The following is a 12,792-nucleotide window of genomic DNA, read 5'->3' as shown; positions in this document are numbered from 1 at the left end:
ACTTTTAGCACCACCTCGGTCGAGGTTCCAAGCGAGCCAAGCTGATACTAAATGTGACGTCAAAACCGTGCAGATCACTGACTGGTCAGAGAGAATCGTCACTACCAGCGTATTCTGTATTTTCGACATGGGACATCAACCTGCTAGTTTTAAAGTTAGCTACAGCGATAGCAGTATCATTTGTTCACGCAACTTTCGAATTCTAAAAAGAAATGGCTGTGCGCAAAACCACGCCGTGGTCAATAAACGAGGTGCAGATGTTACTCTCATTAGCGACGAATGAAACAGAAATGTCTTTCAGGCTACCAGCGGACCTACCAACAGTGTAGGGAAAAGTAAAAAAAAACTTAAAAGTGACTACAAAACCATCAAGGAAAAGTGGAAGTGGTTCAACCAAATGGACGCAATCTAAACCGGCGAGCAATGGGGAGGGAGAGTGCGCTGGACTCCGCCACGGCTGGAGTCCACGATGAAGGATGGTACGTTTTGTTACGTTAGCTCTATACTCTGCTTGATAGCTTCACTTTTTTTAGTTGACCAGCTACTGGAAAGCTTGCTTTTAAAACAACCAGGCCAATTTAACTGTTAAAGCATAAAGCTTAACTGCTTTATGCAGCACAATCAGCTAGTAGCTAACAGCTAGCGGTCGTGTTATTGTTTAGTGATTCAGGTCGCGTTTAAGATGATGTCACGGCAGTAAAGGTGGTGCAACTATGGCGATGAGCCTATAATCCCACCCACATTGAGGCGGCACTAAACAGCAGTGGAAAAGCAAGCTCAGAGAAGTAAAGAGAGTAGAGTCGAGATGAACCGTAATGTGCAGTGGAAAATTGTCACAAGTTTGACAAATAAAAAAGTATGCTCCCTTCAGAGCCTGTAGCACGTTGTGATGCCGATAACCTGCTGTTGCATGATGGTTTACAGGTATGTGATTCACTCTTCTAGACACAGAGGATGTTACCAAAAAAGGTTTCACTCATTCCTCTCTGCCTGAATGACCCTTGCCCCACTCCCTGATCATATTGTCATATCTGACCTTTTGACCTTATGACATTATCAGCCTTAGGGCACGGCTTGACCCCAATGAGATTCCTGCTTTCTGCCGAAATAAGCAAGCAAATGAGCAATCGATTAGATATTTTCAGAATCAGATTTCCAATTCATTTACAAATCCGGATCACACTTTACTATGACATTGTAAACAGAAGCAAATTAGAAGCGATGCGAAACATTGAGCAGGAGGGCAGTGCTCCATCTGCGGGTCAAGCCTGTCAGAGCTTGCGGCTAAGGCTGTGCACTTTTTGTTCCTATTTTAAAGAATTTACCTTCAGACTTCCCTGGTTGAAAAACTCTTTTGTTCCTTGCCATTAACCTGCTGCTTTCCTTTCCTCTCATCCAACACATGACTGTAGCCAAGATGTCCGTCTACAAGCGAATGAAACTGGCATGTTGTTTTGATTGCGGGCGCTCTGAGTTCGACTGCTCGTGCATGTCAGGCAGTGTACATAGTAACATGGACAGTCTTCAGAGGGCCTTCCCACTTTCTTCTGTCTCTGTTCATGGTTGCTCAACCAGTTTACGTGCCTGTAAGTTCTATCGCCAACCACATGCCGTTTGATGTCCTTGACCTGTCAGTTTGTCTGTGTTGTATTTCATGTGCTGTCTGTTTTCCGTCTGTTTCGTTCCTCCATTATTTCTGTATCCGTGGCTTATTGGTTGGTGTATTGGTATTCTAGTACATATTATTTCTCGTTTGGTAAATTGGTGGTAGTTGAAGTGATGTGGCTTCTCTGTGTTAGTACTGCAGTAGGTGCAGTAGTGGCGCATGCTGTGTTAATGGAGCACTTGTGCGGTGCTGGTGACAGTTTCACAGTCACTGTTCTGGTGTTTACAATGTTTACATGGCAGGGGTACTGAACTATGTATTATGTGTTTTTAAAAGACACACCTATGTGTTTGTACTTATTATGTTCATTGACACTGATGATGTTTTAACAATGAAAATGTTTTCATATTGATGTGACTTTAGAAGACTCTTGAGGTTAAGGAAAATGCAATCAAATTTCTAACTTCATCCCCCAAAAAGCACCTCCTCAAAAACACTCATTGACCCCTTTTACACCTGAAATTAACATGCAACTCATATCCATATAGTATCTGGATATTATTTAGCTGGATTGCTTTTACAACTTGCAGTCAAATGTGTCTCCACTGTGATTAGATCACGCTTATCTATGCAAAACGGACAGTGCTACTTGCATATTACATCAGTGGCTGCGGTAACTGAAAATTATTAGTCTTAAACAAATAAAAAAAATCTTTGATGGGGGCCTGGGTAGCTCAGCGAGTATTGACAAAGACTACTACCCCTGGGGTCACGAGTTCGAATCCAGGCATGCTGAGTAACTCCAGCCAGGTCTCCTGAGAAACCAAATTGGCCCGGTTGCTAGGGAGGGTAGAGTCACATGGGGCAACCTCCTTGTGGTTGCGATTAATGGTTCTTGCTCTCAATGGGGTGCATGGTAAATTGTGCATGGGACGCAAAGAGTAGCATGAGTCTCCACATGCTGTGATCCTCTGCAGTGTCATGCAGAGTGACCGTGCCACCATGAGGACCTACTAAGTAGTGGGAATTGGGCATTCCAATTAGGGGAGAAAAAGGGAAAAAAATAAAATAAATAAACAACCTGAAAATCGTGTTTTAAAAGAGAACAGTGATTAGTCAATACAGTCTGTTGTTTTGAATGTGGTCAATTACAAAAACACAAGTTTAACTCTATTTTACTGTACTGATTAAGACTGGTTAAGATTTGAACCCTTTTGACTATATTTGCCCTGCTGAAAAAAACAAGATTAACAAGATTAATTCCTTTGCTGGTCTAAGCTAGTCTATGATTGTTAGTAATGGCTTGGTGCTGGTCTAGTTGGTGGACCAGCATAACCATGTTGTTCACCAGCAAAACTTGCCTGGTGAAGATGGTCAACCTGTAACCAAGGAAGTCTTGCTCGTTACGCTAGTCAAAAAGCCTTGCTGGAACAGCAGTGCTTTATGTGAATAAATTTAAAACAGACAGGTATTAAATCTAAGTGAATTAAAAGCAGTCAAACCTATTTTATTTATTTATTTTTTACACTCACATTTAATTCATTCTCCAAATGCTAGATTTTAAATGGAAAGGGATATTTAGTGCGATTATCTGTTCATAAAGAATAAGTATATATTGTGAATATCTGTTCTGCTATTCTTGGACAAAATTTGTTTTACAACCACATGCCATTAATGCCTCAACCACTTCCACCAGCTGAAATAAAACATCTTCCTTTAGTAAAGTCTACATTTTCTGAAGAACATAATTATTATTATTTTAAAAACAAAAACAAAAAACAAAACAAACAAACAAAAAAAACACATCAAACTCCGCCTTTCCACAGGATCTGATCCACCTCGATGATTTTCTCTTAGCCAGCAATCAAGGGAGAAAAAGTCAATGGGCTTTACTTAATGCCTGGTATACCACAGTGGGACTGTCAGGCTCAGTGGTAAAGTTAAGAAGAGATCTCCTGACAAAAACTCCATTGAGATGGCAGTGACTCAGGCTATTGGATGAGGTCAGATGACTGAAGCACTTACTTGTGTAAAGGACAGGGCCGAACAGGGGTCTTCTCATTAAGCTGTAGCAGATGTGAAACACTTAAGCGCCTGTAAATTAGGAATGGCAGCAGTACGACCTACTATAAAAGCATGGGTCAGTTCAGGCGATCGCATTTCCTCTACAACTGCTTTCCAACCGCTTGCCACATCGGCTCAGATTAGCATCAAAACCCTTGATGAGGATGACTTTGTGTCTTGTGTTTTGGTTTGTGGTGATATCCCGGGATACCAGTTACTGGCCATTACATTGTTACTGATCTCTTCTCTTCACGTCATCCTTCGTTGGTTTTCATTGTTGGCTTTTTTCTTAGCTCCAGTTTTTCTGAATTAAGTGCACTTTCGCTAAGGCTTTGGAGTTCTGACAGCTTCTGCCAGCTGTGGGTTTGTATTGACTCCCTCTCATCAGTTCTGTCTCGGATCTAACTTTACATCTCTATGATGAGAAATTCATGGAGCTCTGACTTTGATTTGGCTTTGTCAGTAATGATTTTCCGATGAAATTGTACGTAACATAAATGTTCTGAGCACTTCGTCATGTGATTGACCTTGTTCCATAGCTTTTAATGTATATGAATAGTTGACATAAAATAGCTGACATGCCCTGCAGTGTGACATGATAAACTCCATCTAAAATCATTTAAACAGCATTTAAAAAATATTATATTATTATAAGTGCCAGCAGTTTACACTTTTTTTTACATTGTTTATTTTACTGTGTATTTGCATAGATAATTAATGAGTAATACAAATGTACTACTTGGTATTGCTGTGTAATGATTTTGTATAGCTGCTTGTACTTCATATTGTAAGTGTTATTAATATAGTAATTAATAATAGTAGCATGCAATATGTGTAACACAGACACTGTAAAATAAGGTGTTACCAGTGGTGTAGTCCTACCAAAAAAGTGGTTTACTATTGCCCAGTCCCTGTTCGTTACTTTAGACTGCGTAAACTGTGTATTGAGCGCAGTGGAACTGCACCTCTGTACATATCATAAATGGTCATTCCTACAATTCAGTGACATTCTGGCTTTGAAACTTTTGAAAATGAAAATACTTTTTACAAGTTTCTTAATGTTTTATCATTACAGGGACATTTTAGATTGTATTAGTTATACTGGTCAAGTTACATTACTAAATAAATTCAGATGTTCATCCAGTTAAATGGGCAGGGTGGACAATAACAGGGTGGACATTCAGTGGATAAATGAGCCACAACTTGGTCTGTAAATGATATCTAGGGAACATATTTGTAAATTAATATTTATGATTTTATTACTGTTTACATAAATTCTGTATATTGAACCTTTAAAAATATATTAATTTACCATAAATCTTGCCATAAGAGAGTGGACATTTTATGCTTGACCACATATGACTAACACCACAAAATATAGGAAAACATAAATAAAACAATAGCGTTATAAACTTTAAATAACTCAGAATGCAGAATGCAGAATGGTTGATTTCCAGTGTGTGTTTTTTCATAACATATATCTTCAATGAAAGGTCATGGTGTCATGACATAACATGATGCATAATAAATCAAAGGACACACAAAAAACCTCCACTATCTGTGTTAAAATTACACATTTACCATTAAATGAATACATGTTAGTGAGAGAATGTAACACTAAACTCTTAACTCTTTGGGGAAAACATTGAAATCCAATGATAGAATGTATTTTTGTCAAAGGTGTTTGTTGTGCAGTTTTTGGGACATGAGGAAGTGACACAGTGCAATAGAAAAGGATTATTTAAAATGTAACTTTTAAGCCCACAGTAGTGTGTAACACTATAAGATATATGCTTTTTATTCTTAGGACCAAACAAGCCTATCAAAATTGTATTCGGGTGAAATTAAACAGTATAAATACCACACACACTTGTAATGGGGACTTAAATGTAAAAGAATTGTAGGAATGACCAATATTTACAGGTGTTCCTGCAGGAGAATCTGCTTAACATTGAAAAACAGCATAGACGGATGCAAAAACGTGTTTAGTGTGAACATCCCCTACTAAACTTAAAATGAAAAATGCTTTAATACAATAACCTGGAAGACGAGAGAAAGGGAGAGAAAAGGCTTAACATGAAAATAGTGTATTTCTCATTGGATTAGTGTTGTTGTTTTGGCAGTAAATAGTGTTTATCATAAATTAAATGGAATAAAATCACATTAAGCGTTTTAACGAAACTTGTACTACTGTACTTTTATTTTGAATGAATGCAATAATGCAGTTTTTCTTACCTCTTTCTCTTTCTTCCAGAACAAGCTCTTAGATATGCAATAAAATGTAATGACATGTCATGAATAGGTGCGTTTACTTGTGTTTTAAAATCCCAGTGATGGTAAACAATTAACATGCATTTGAATGCTATATGATTTTGACAAAATGATCTTGCTTCTGACAAACAGTTCAACAGAACACGTCCACTGATCCCCAGCACTTTCTGTCAAGTGTAGCGTCCATGTAAAGCAACATCCGATATCTCACACAACTCACAAGACAAATGTGTGTGTGTTTCTGGTCCATTTCTCTCGATTTGTAAAACATTCTCAGCAGTTAGGTGTGTGACGCTAAAATATGGGACAAACGGATTGCGAATGTATTTCATACGGAATGCAATTTTTTACCTTAATTACAGGACGATTCATTATTTTACAGGACGTTTGACATATTTTATTAATGACTTTTACTTGATACTACTTCAGTGTGAGGGTAACACTCTCTCTCTCTCTCTCTCTCTCTCTCTCTCTCTCTCTCTCTCTCTCTCTCTCCACTCACTTTCATAAATTTCCTCAGTCGATGATGGTGGTGACAACGGATGTCAGGGGACGGGAATAGTAGAATTCTCGTGATAATGCACCAATTACAATAACGAATCTCCAGTTTCACAAAACAACATCCAATACAGTTAAAGAGAAACTAACACAACAGTAGACGTATGGACTTCTGAAGCAGCAAAACAAGTGGATATACCAAGAGTATACGCAAATATTGATCCTTAGCAGACGTTATACGCAAACAGCCCTGGGAAAAAAGTAAGCATATGGCGTACAAGTGAGGATGTCCCCGACTACACCACTGGGTGTTACTATGCAGCCTTTTGACCTTATTCATTGAAATATTACATGGAATATGCTGTACATATGTACCTTTAAAGATCACGTCGCATGACAATTTAAAATGAGTTAATGAAGACAAAAAAGGCAATTACAATATATAACACTTTGCCTTACATATTGTTTGTCAATTTGAAAAAAAAAAAGTATGCTATATGTCAGCTACCCATATGCTAACCCACATAAGCATATATGGTACAGCACAAGTTTGTCAATTTGAGTTCAATACCCTCAGCTCCTGTTTAAATAAGAGCAACAGTAGCACTCTCCAGTAAACCGTTGATTGTATGTTTCAAACCCTCTGCACCCCACATGGGTTTAGAAAGCTCATATATCACAGTTTCCCTGCACTAAGCATGATATGGTAGAGTTATACCTCCACATTATAGGAGCCCAGTTATTGCTGAAATAAATACTACTCCCCTGGATGCAATAATTCTGCTGAATTCATGAAACGTGTGGCAGTAAATGCGCTCTGTCTTACACAAGTAATGTTCCCTGATCGGCGCTTTCTCAAACAGCTCTTTTGCATTTTTTGTTCTGATTCTGGGCATGCGACAATCGGGATGGTAACACTTCTCTCTGCCGAAGCCAGACAAAGAAATATTATTATGAAAATGAGATGTCTAAGAAGTAGACGTTATGTCTCTTTTGCTTTTTGCTACAGTCAAAGCCCAAAGAGCAGTTGACAAGAGTAAGGAGCAATGCAGCACTCATTATAGCTCTGGTGCACTGCATACTATTAAGAAGAGTTTGTTATCGTTGCAAGTGCTGGCTTTAGGGAGTAAATATCCTGAACAAGTGAGTTAGCTGCCTTTACTCTAAGTTAAAATGACAATAAAAGTCCCTGTGGTCCACCTGCCGAGACTTTTTCCCTCATTACACAAGCTTTAAAGGCTCTCAAGGAGCTGAGCATCACAAAGGGTATTAATTCCTGTTTTGAACTTATGAGCCTTCACAAGGAAGCTTCCAGCAGGGCAATCCCAGACATGCCTGTTTTGTAAACAACAATCACCTACCACACTGAGAGAGGAAGAGAGAGAGAGAGAGAGAGAGAGAGAGAGAGAGAGAGGTTGTGGCTTTTTTGAGACCTCAGGGTATTTGTTTCCCTTTATTTTCCTCTCCTCCTTCCCACTCTGGATTGTTTTGGATTTTTCAGAGGATGTGACGTGCTTGGCAAAGCTGGGTGGGGCAGCACAGCCCTAAGAGTGGATCTTATCCACCTCTTGCAGGGTGGAACTCAGCACCGTCGGCTCTTATGCAGCTTGACACGAAAATTATGTTTGCTTTTTCATTTCCCCAGCTCAGCTGGTGTGTCATGAAACTCAAGCTGACAGTTCCTTACCACCAGGCAGGAGCAGGGCCGGTCGTCCCCTTCGCAGTGTAGGACAGATGCTAGCCAGAAAGTCTGCCGACTCTTCCTGCGCCCGCAGATCGCAAACGACATATGCCAGGACCAGCATGGGGCCCCTGCTTGAGCGTTTGTGTCACCGCCCCACCCTGGGCCTATCGCCATGACCTTTATGGCATCAGATACAGTACTCATAACAACAGAGTGCAGAGAAGATGAGACTTCGTAGCAATGGAGGCTGAGCAAACTACATGTATCTGAACACATCCACATTCTGACTGTCCACTTCATAAACTGCTGTCATAAAGGGATAGTTCATCCAAAAATGAAAATTCTGTCATAATTCTGTTAATCATTCCAAACCTGTATGCTGTAAATTTTTCTTTCATAGAACCTTTATTCACTTTTACTGCATCTTTGAGTAAATGTTGACTGAGGTTGCCATTCTGCCAAACATCCTCTTTTGTGTTTCACGGAAGGAAAAAGTCATACAGGTTTGAAACATCCAGCTCCATATGCAACTTGTGTTATGACTAAGTCCTTTGTTTTGTCACAGGTATGTTGCATATATAAATCATGATTCTCCCACCTTGCCATGCTTAGAGTTTGGGGTTCGTCTACAATTGACAAGATCATTACCGATCAAAAATGAGAATTCAGCAGCTTTTAATTTTGCAGAAGCAATTATTTAATGGGAAACATCTGTAATTTGTAGTCTAACTCTTTGCCTAATCCTCAAGATTGCTAACATCTGTTTAACTGGTTTTAATGGCTTTGATCAAATTGAGTTTCATGGAAAAAATTATGACTTATCAAAAGCTATGTTTGTGAAGCGTTCGCTTTCTCCCCACTCCTTGTTAGACTCATTTGTCAGGGGGCATGGGACGAGAATACAACATTTGACTCTTAAAATGGATCCATGCTGTGGAAACACTGAACAGGCAGCTTGATTTTCATCGCTTCATTTACATCCAACCTCTCCACAGTTCATCTTTTAGCCTCTCTCCATCAGTATTTTTCTTTCATGATCTCCTGCTTATTTCATCACAGGAATCATCATCACCATGATCATTCTCATTGCTTTAAGTGCTATAACTATATCTGTCCTCATTTAAGTGTAGTTTACTGTATTTCTGTCTGTCTGTCTCACCCTCATTCTCTTTCTCTCTCTGCCTCTTTGTAATATCTCATTCTTCTCTGCATTCCCCTCAGCCAAATATAAGTTTAACGGATATGTCAGATCACGTAAGTGTACTTCTCTGTTTTCCTCATTGTGCTGTAGTCCCACTCATCCAAAGATCCTCATGTAACCTGTCTGCTTTGGCCTTTTGCTTTTGATTTTACGCCCACTAGTATTGCAGAACAAAAGCTGCCATCCTCAGCTTTCTGTAGATTACTGGGGATTGATAACAGTTTCTTAGCACTGGATTCTGGTCAAATGCATAAGAGGGGCTGCTCTACTTTAAAACATGTGCATGAGAAAAAGGTCAGGTGCCGAATTGAGAGATCCATATGAAATCCAGATGTCGTTGAGCTGATCCGTGCGAGAGATGATTGAAGAGCTAGAAATGCAATGAAGTATTGCACACATGTGTAGAGTTTTAGAGATGTTTCTATGTTGTGACACCTTTAGCAGCAGATGGCGCTACAACTCCAGGGAAAATGGGATTGCTGAAACAGTCTGGGGTTCGGTTCAAAGCTGAGAGCATTTTAGGTAAATCTGTCGCCGACTTGTGCTGAGAGCTTTCTTCTTTCTTCTTTATTGCTATTAAGTTTCATTTCATTTGTAACCATGGATGTTTGCATAATTAATAGTCTAGTGTTTAAGTGCAAATTATACTAGAAGCATTTTTAAATGTTCTTTGTTCAAATATTTGTCAGTATACAGTATGGGAGCAAATCAATATAAATAGACTACAGTACAACAAGAAAAACAACAAAGAATATAGCGATAAATATATTTAAAACTACAACAGTTGAGAAAACAAGTTGATACTAATATTTTAAGCAATGTACAGAATTTAAGGTAAGTAAAGTTTTTACATTTTGCATAAATGTATGGATGCAGAATTTATTTATTTATGTAGAACTGCCATTGGATACAGTTTTAAAATGCATCTCCCGCAGATGTATTTTCTATAATTTAACAATGGCCTTGATAAGAATGCACAATTGTGGCTCGTCACAGGATTTGCATTTCATAAAGGGACAGTTGCCGTCTGGATTACTGTAAATCCACAGTGAAAGTGCCACACTGCATGTTCTCTGTGTAATGCTACTCGTGTTTGACAGGGGCCAGATGAATCCAGGAGTTATCTCCGGCGGCCTTTAAAGCTATGCGGCAGCTGACGGCAGAAATAACCATCTATTTATTGCTCTGAGCAAGGTTTGGGGAGCAGGCGGAAGCTGCTTTTCCACTTGCACCACATTTTGGTTAACCTTGCCTTTTATGTTGATAGCATTAGGCTGGAGTTGTAGGTCGTAGCACTCTGGTGGCAGGCAGTGTGCTTGATAACTCCCGGTGTGAGACGCTTCAGGTCCCTTATACACATTCTCTCGCAGCCTATGCTCGGCTGTCAGATAGAGTATTGCTTTTATTTTGCCCTTTTCACAGATTAATCAAAGATATTTTCTAGTGTTGTATATCAGTATTAATTTTTATTCATTGTGGATATGCTACGTAAATATTGCTGTGCCATGAGTATGTTTAGGTAGAATTAGAGATGTACCAGTGTCTAGCTTACCTTAAAAAGTAACCCAGCTAACACATGATACCTTATTCATACGTGTTATTTTCATGCATCCAATTTCAAAATATATGTTAATGCATTATTTTAATGAATTCACGGAGTGGGCAATCCGACCTTAGTATTTATTGATTGTTCTGGGTTTGTTGTGTTAAGCCTGACAGAGGTCAATGTTTGTTTGATTGTTTTATTTTGTGTTGTGGGGCCAAGTAAAAGTGACAAATATCTCCTTTTCATATAACACATTTGATTTTTAGAGTTGCTGTGTTTAGGACCAAAATGGCGTGACACTCTTTTGCTCTTCCTCAAACACATGCGTGCAGAGAGAGAGAAGCCGCTAATATCATGTAAAGATGAATTCAATGAAAAATCATGTGCTAGTTTCAAATGGTTTCCTTTCTTTTCTTGCTGTTTTTTTATCTGTCATAATGACAGACAACATTTAGAATTTTTCATCTAAAAAAATCACAAATGACTTATAAGCGCTTGTGAATGCAATCTCTCACTCACACACACAAGCTTGTGCAGAGAAAGAGAGAGTGAGCAAAGCCACATATATTTCAGGTAAAGAAAAAAAATATATTTTATATTTAAATAGTTTAAATACGTCATTATGTACTCATAAATATGAAATGATGAGACAGATACCAAGTACCCCACCCCCACCCCCTACAGAGTAGTACCGGTGCATCTCTAGGTAGAATGTAAATAGATTGCCATTTCCAGTTCCCTTGTCCGAGCATATCCCTACCTGCTTTTTGAGCTGATCCGTTGTGACGGTTATCAGGAATAGTGTGTAATGCTTTTGTTCTGTCGTGGCGCAGAGCAGGCAGGGAAGAAAGTGCTTCTAATTAATTAATGTTTATTAGCAATAGAAAAGAAAATGTCATATTGAGCATTTCAGCTAAAGCACCTGCCACGTGGTTAAGTTGTATTTAATAAAACTGAGGGGTCTTTATCAATTATTCAAAATGTGACGGTTGCAATTATGGAACACAGATTTGTGGATCTGTCCGTAAATAGTAATTGAAGGGGGAAATACAGTATATGGCTCAACAATGAAAATCCCGTTATCTTGTATTTTCTTACTTAAATATGTATCGTTTGATTCTCCTGCATTTTGGCAATAAATTATGAATACTCTGATGTTTTTATCATAATATATTTAGTTTTACATAATAAGATTGCACTAATGGCATGTGCTTTTGGGTGACTTAAAGAGCAATAATTTCAACATGAATCTTTCAATCTCAATCTGGAACTTTCTTACCAGCCTAAAATTTGTATTCTGTCATTATTTTATATGGCACACAAAAGGAAATGTTAGGCAGAATGTTAGCCCTCAGTCCTTTCCTTTATTGTATCTTTTGACCATACAATGAATGTCAGTGGTATCTGAGGCTAATTTTCTGCCTAACTTCTCCTTTTGTGTTCCGCGGAGAAAAGAAAGCCACAAGGATGAATAAATGATGACAGAATATTAATTTGGGGGGTTTTAACCATCTCTTTAATTTACAGTTGTTAGCAGGTGCACTCAAAAATAGGTGTTTTTTTGGTTTTAAGTGTTGTTTTGAGAGCACTTTTTGGAATCAAGTCACCTGCACATTCTTTTTGTTTTTCACTATTTGACAGTAAAGAAGGAAGTTAGACCCACTTTTCAAAACCGCTCGATCAAACTGGCCAACAGCTCTGCCCAGTGTGCTGCTGGTTGTGGAGTGCTGTTGTGGACTACTGTACCTCTTGTTAATAATCGTAAAGGAAGTCTGCTCCTTCTGGCCCTGCCCTCACTGTCACGCCTCAGCCCGGCTGCTTTGAACCGTGCCCGCAGCCTGCCCGGAAAATACCACTACCGCCCCAGCACCTTGTCCTCCATGCTCGCCCCCACACACTGTAGGTGGCGCCTTAAGACACAT

General features: G+C 39.0%; 1 protein-coding gene across 2 annotated transcripts in view; it reads left to right on the top strand.

Annotated features, from left to right (window-relative positions):
- The window catches only part of LOC127660773 (calcium-activated potassium channel subunit alpha-1-like), a 292,795-nt gene that overhangs the window by 240,258 nt on the left and 39,745 nt on the right, over positions 1-12,792 (top strand). Inside the window, exon 19 of one of the 2 annotated variants that reach the window (XM_052151187.1) lies at positions 1,413-1,586. The exons of the other annotated variant lie outside the window; for it this stretch is intronic. Within the exon in view, the coding sequence (XP_052007147.1) occupies positions 1,413-1,586 (174 nt within the window). The remainder of the gene's footprint in view (positions 1-1,412; positions 1,587-12,792) is intronic. 2 annotated transcript variants of the gene reach the window in all.

This window comes from Xyrauchen texanus, chromosome 20 (assembly GCF_025860055.1).
Source record: "Xyrauchen texanus isolate HMW12.3.18 chromosome 20, RBS_HiC_50CHRs, whole genome shotgun sequence".
Classification (NCBI taxonomy): domain Eukaryota; kingdom Metazoa; phylum Chordata; class Actinopteri; order Cypriniformes; family Catostomidae; genus Xyrauchen; species Xyrauchen texanus.
The sequence above is the reverse complement of the archived record's forward strand: the minus strand, read 5'-3'. Positions and strand labels throughout refer to the sequence as shown.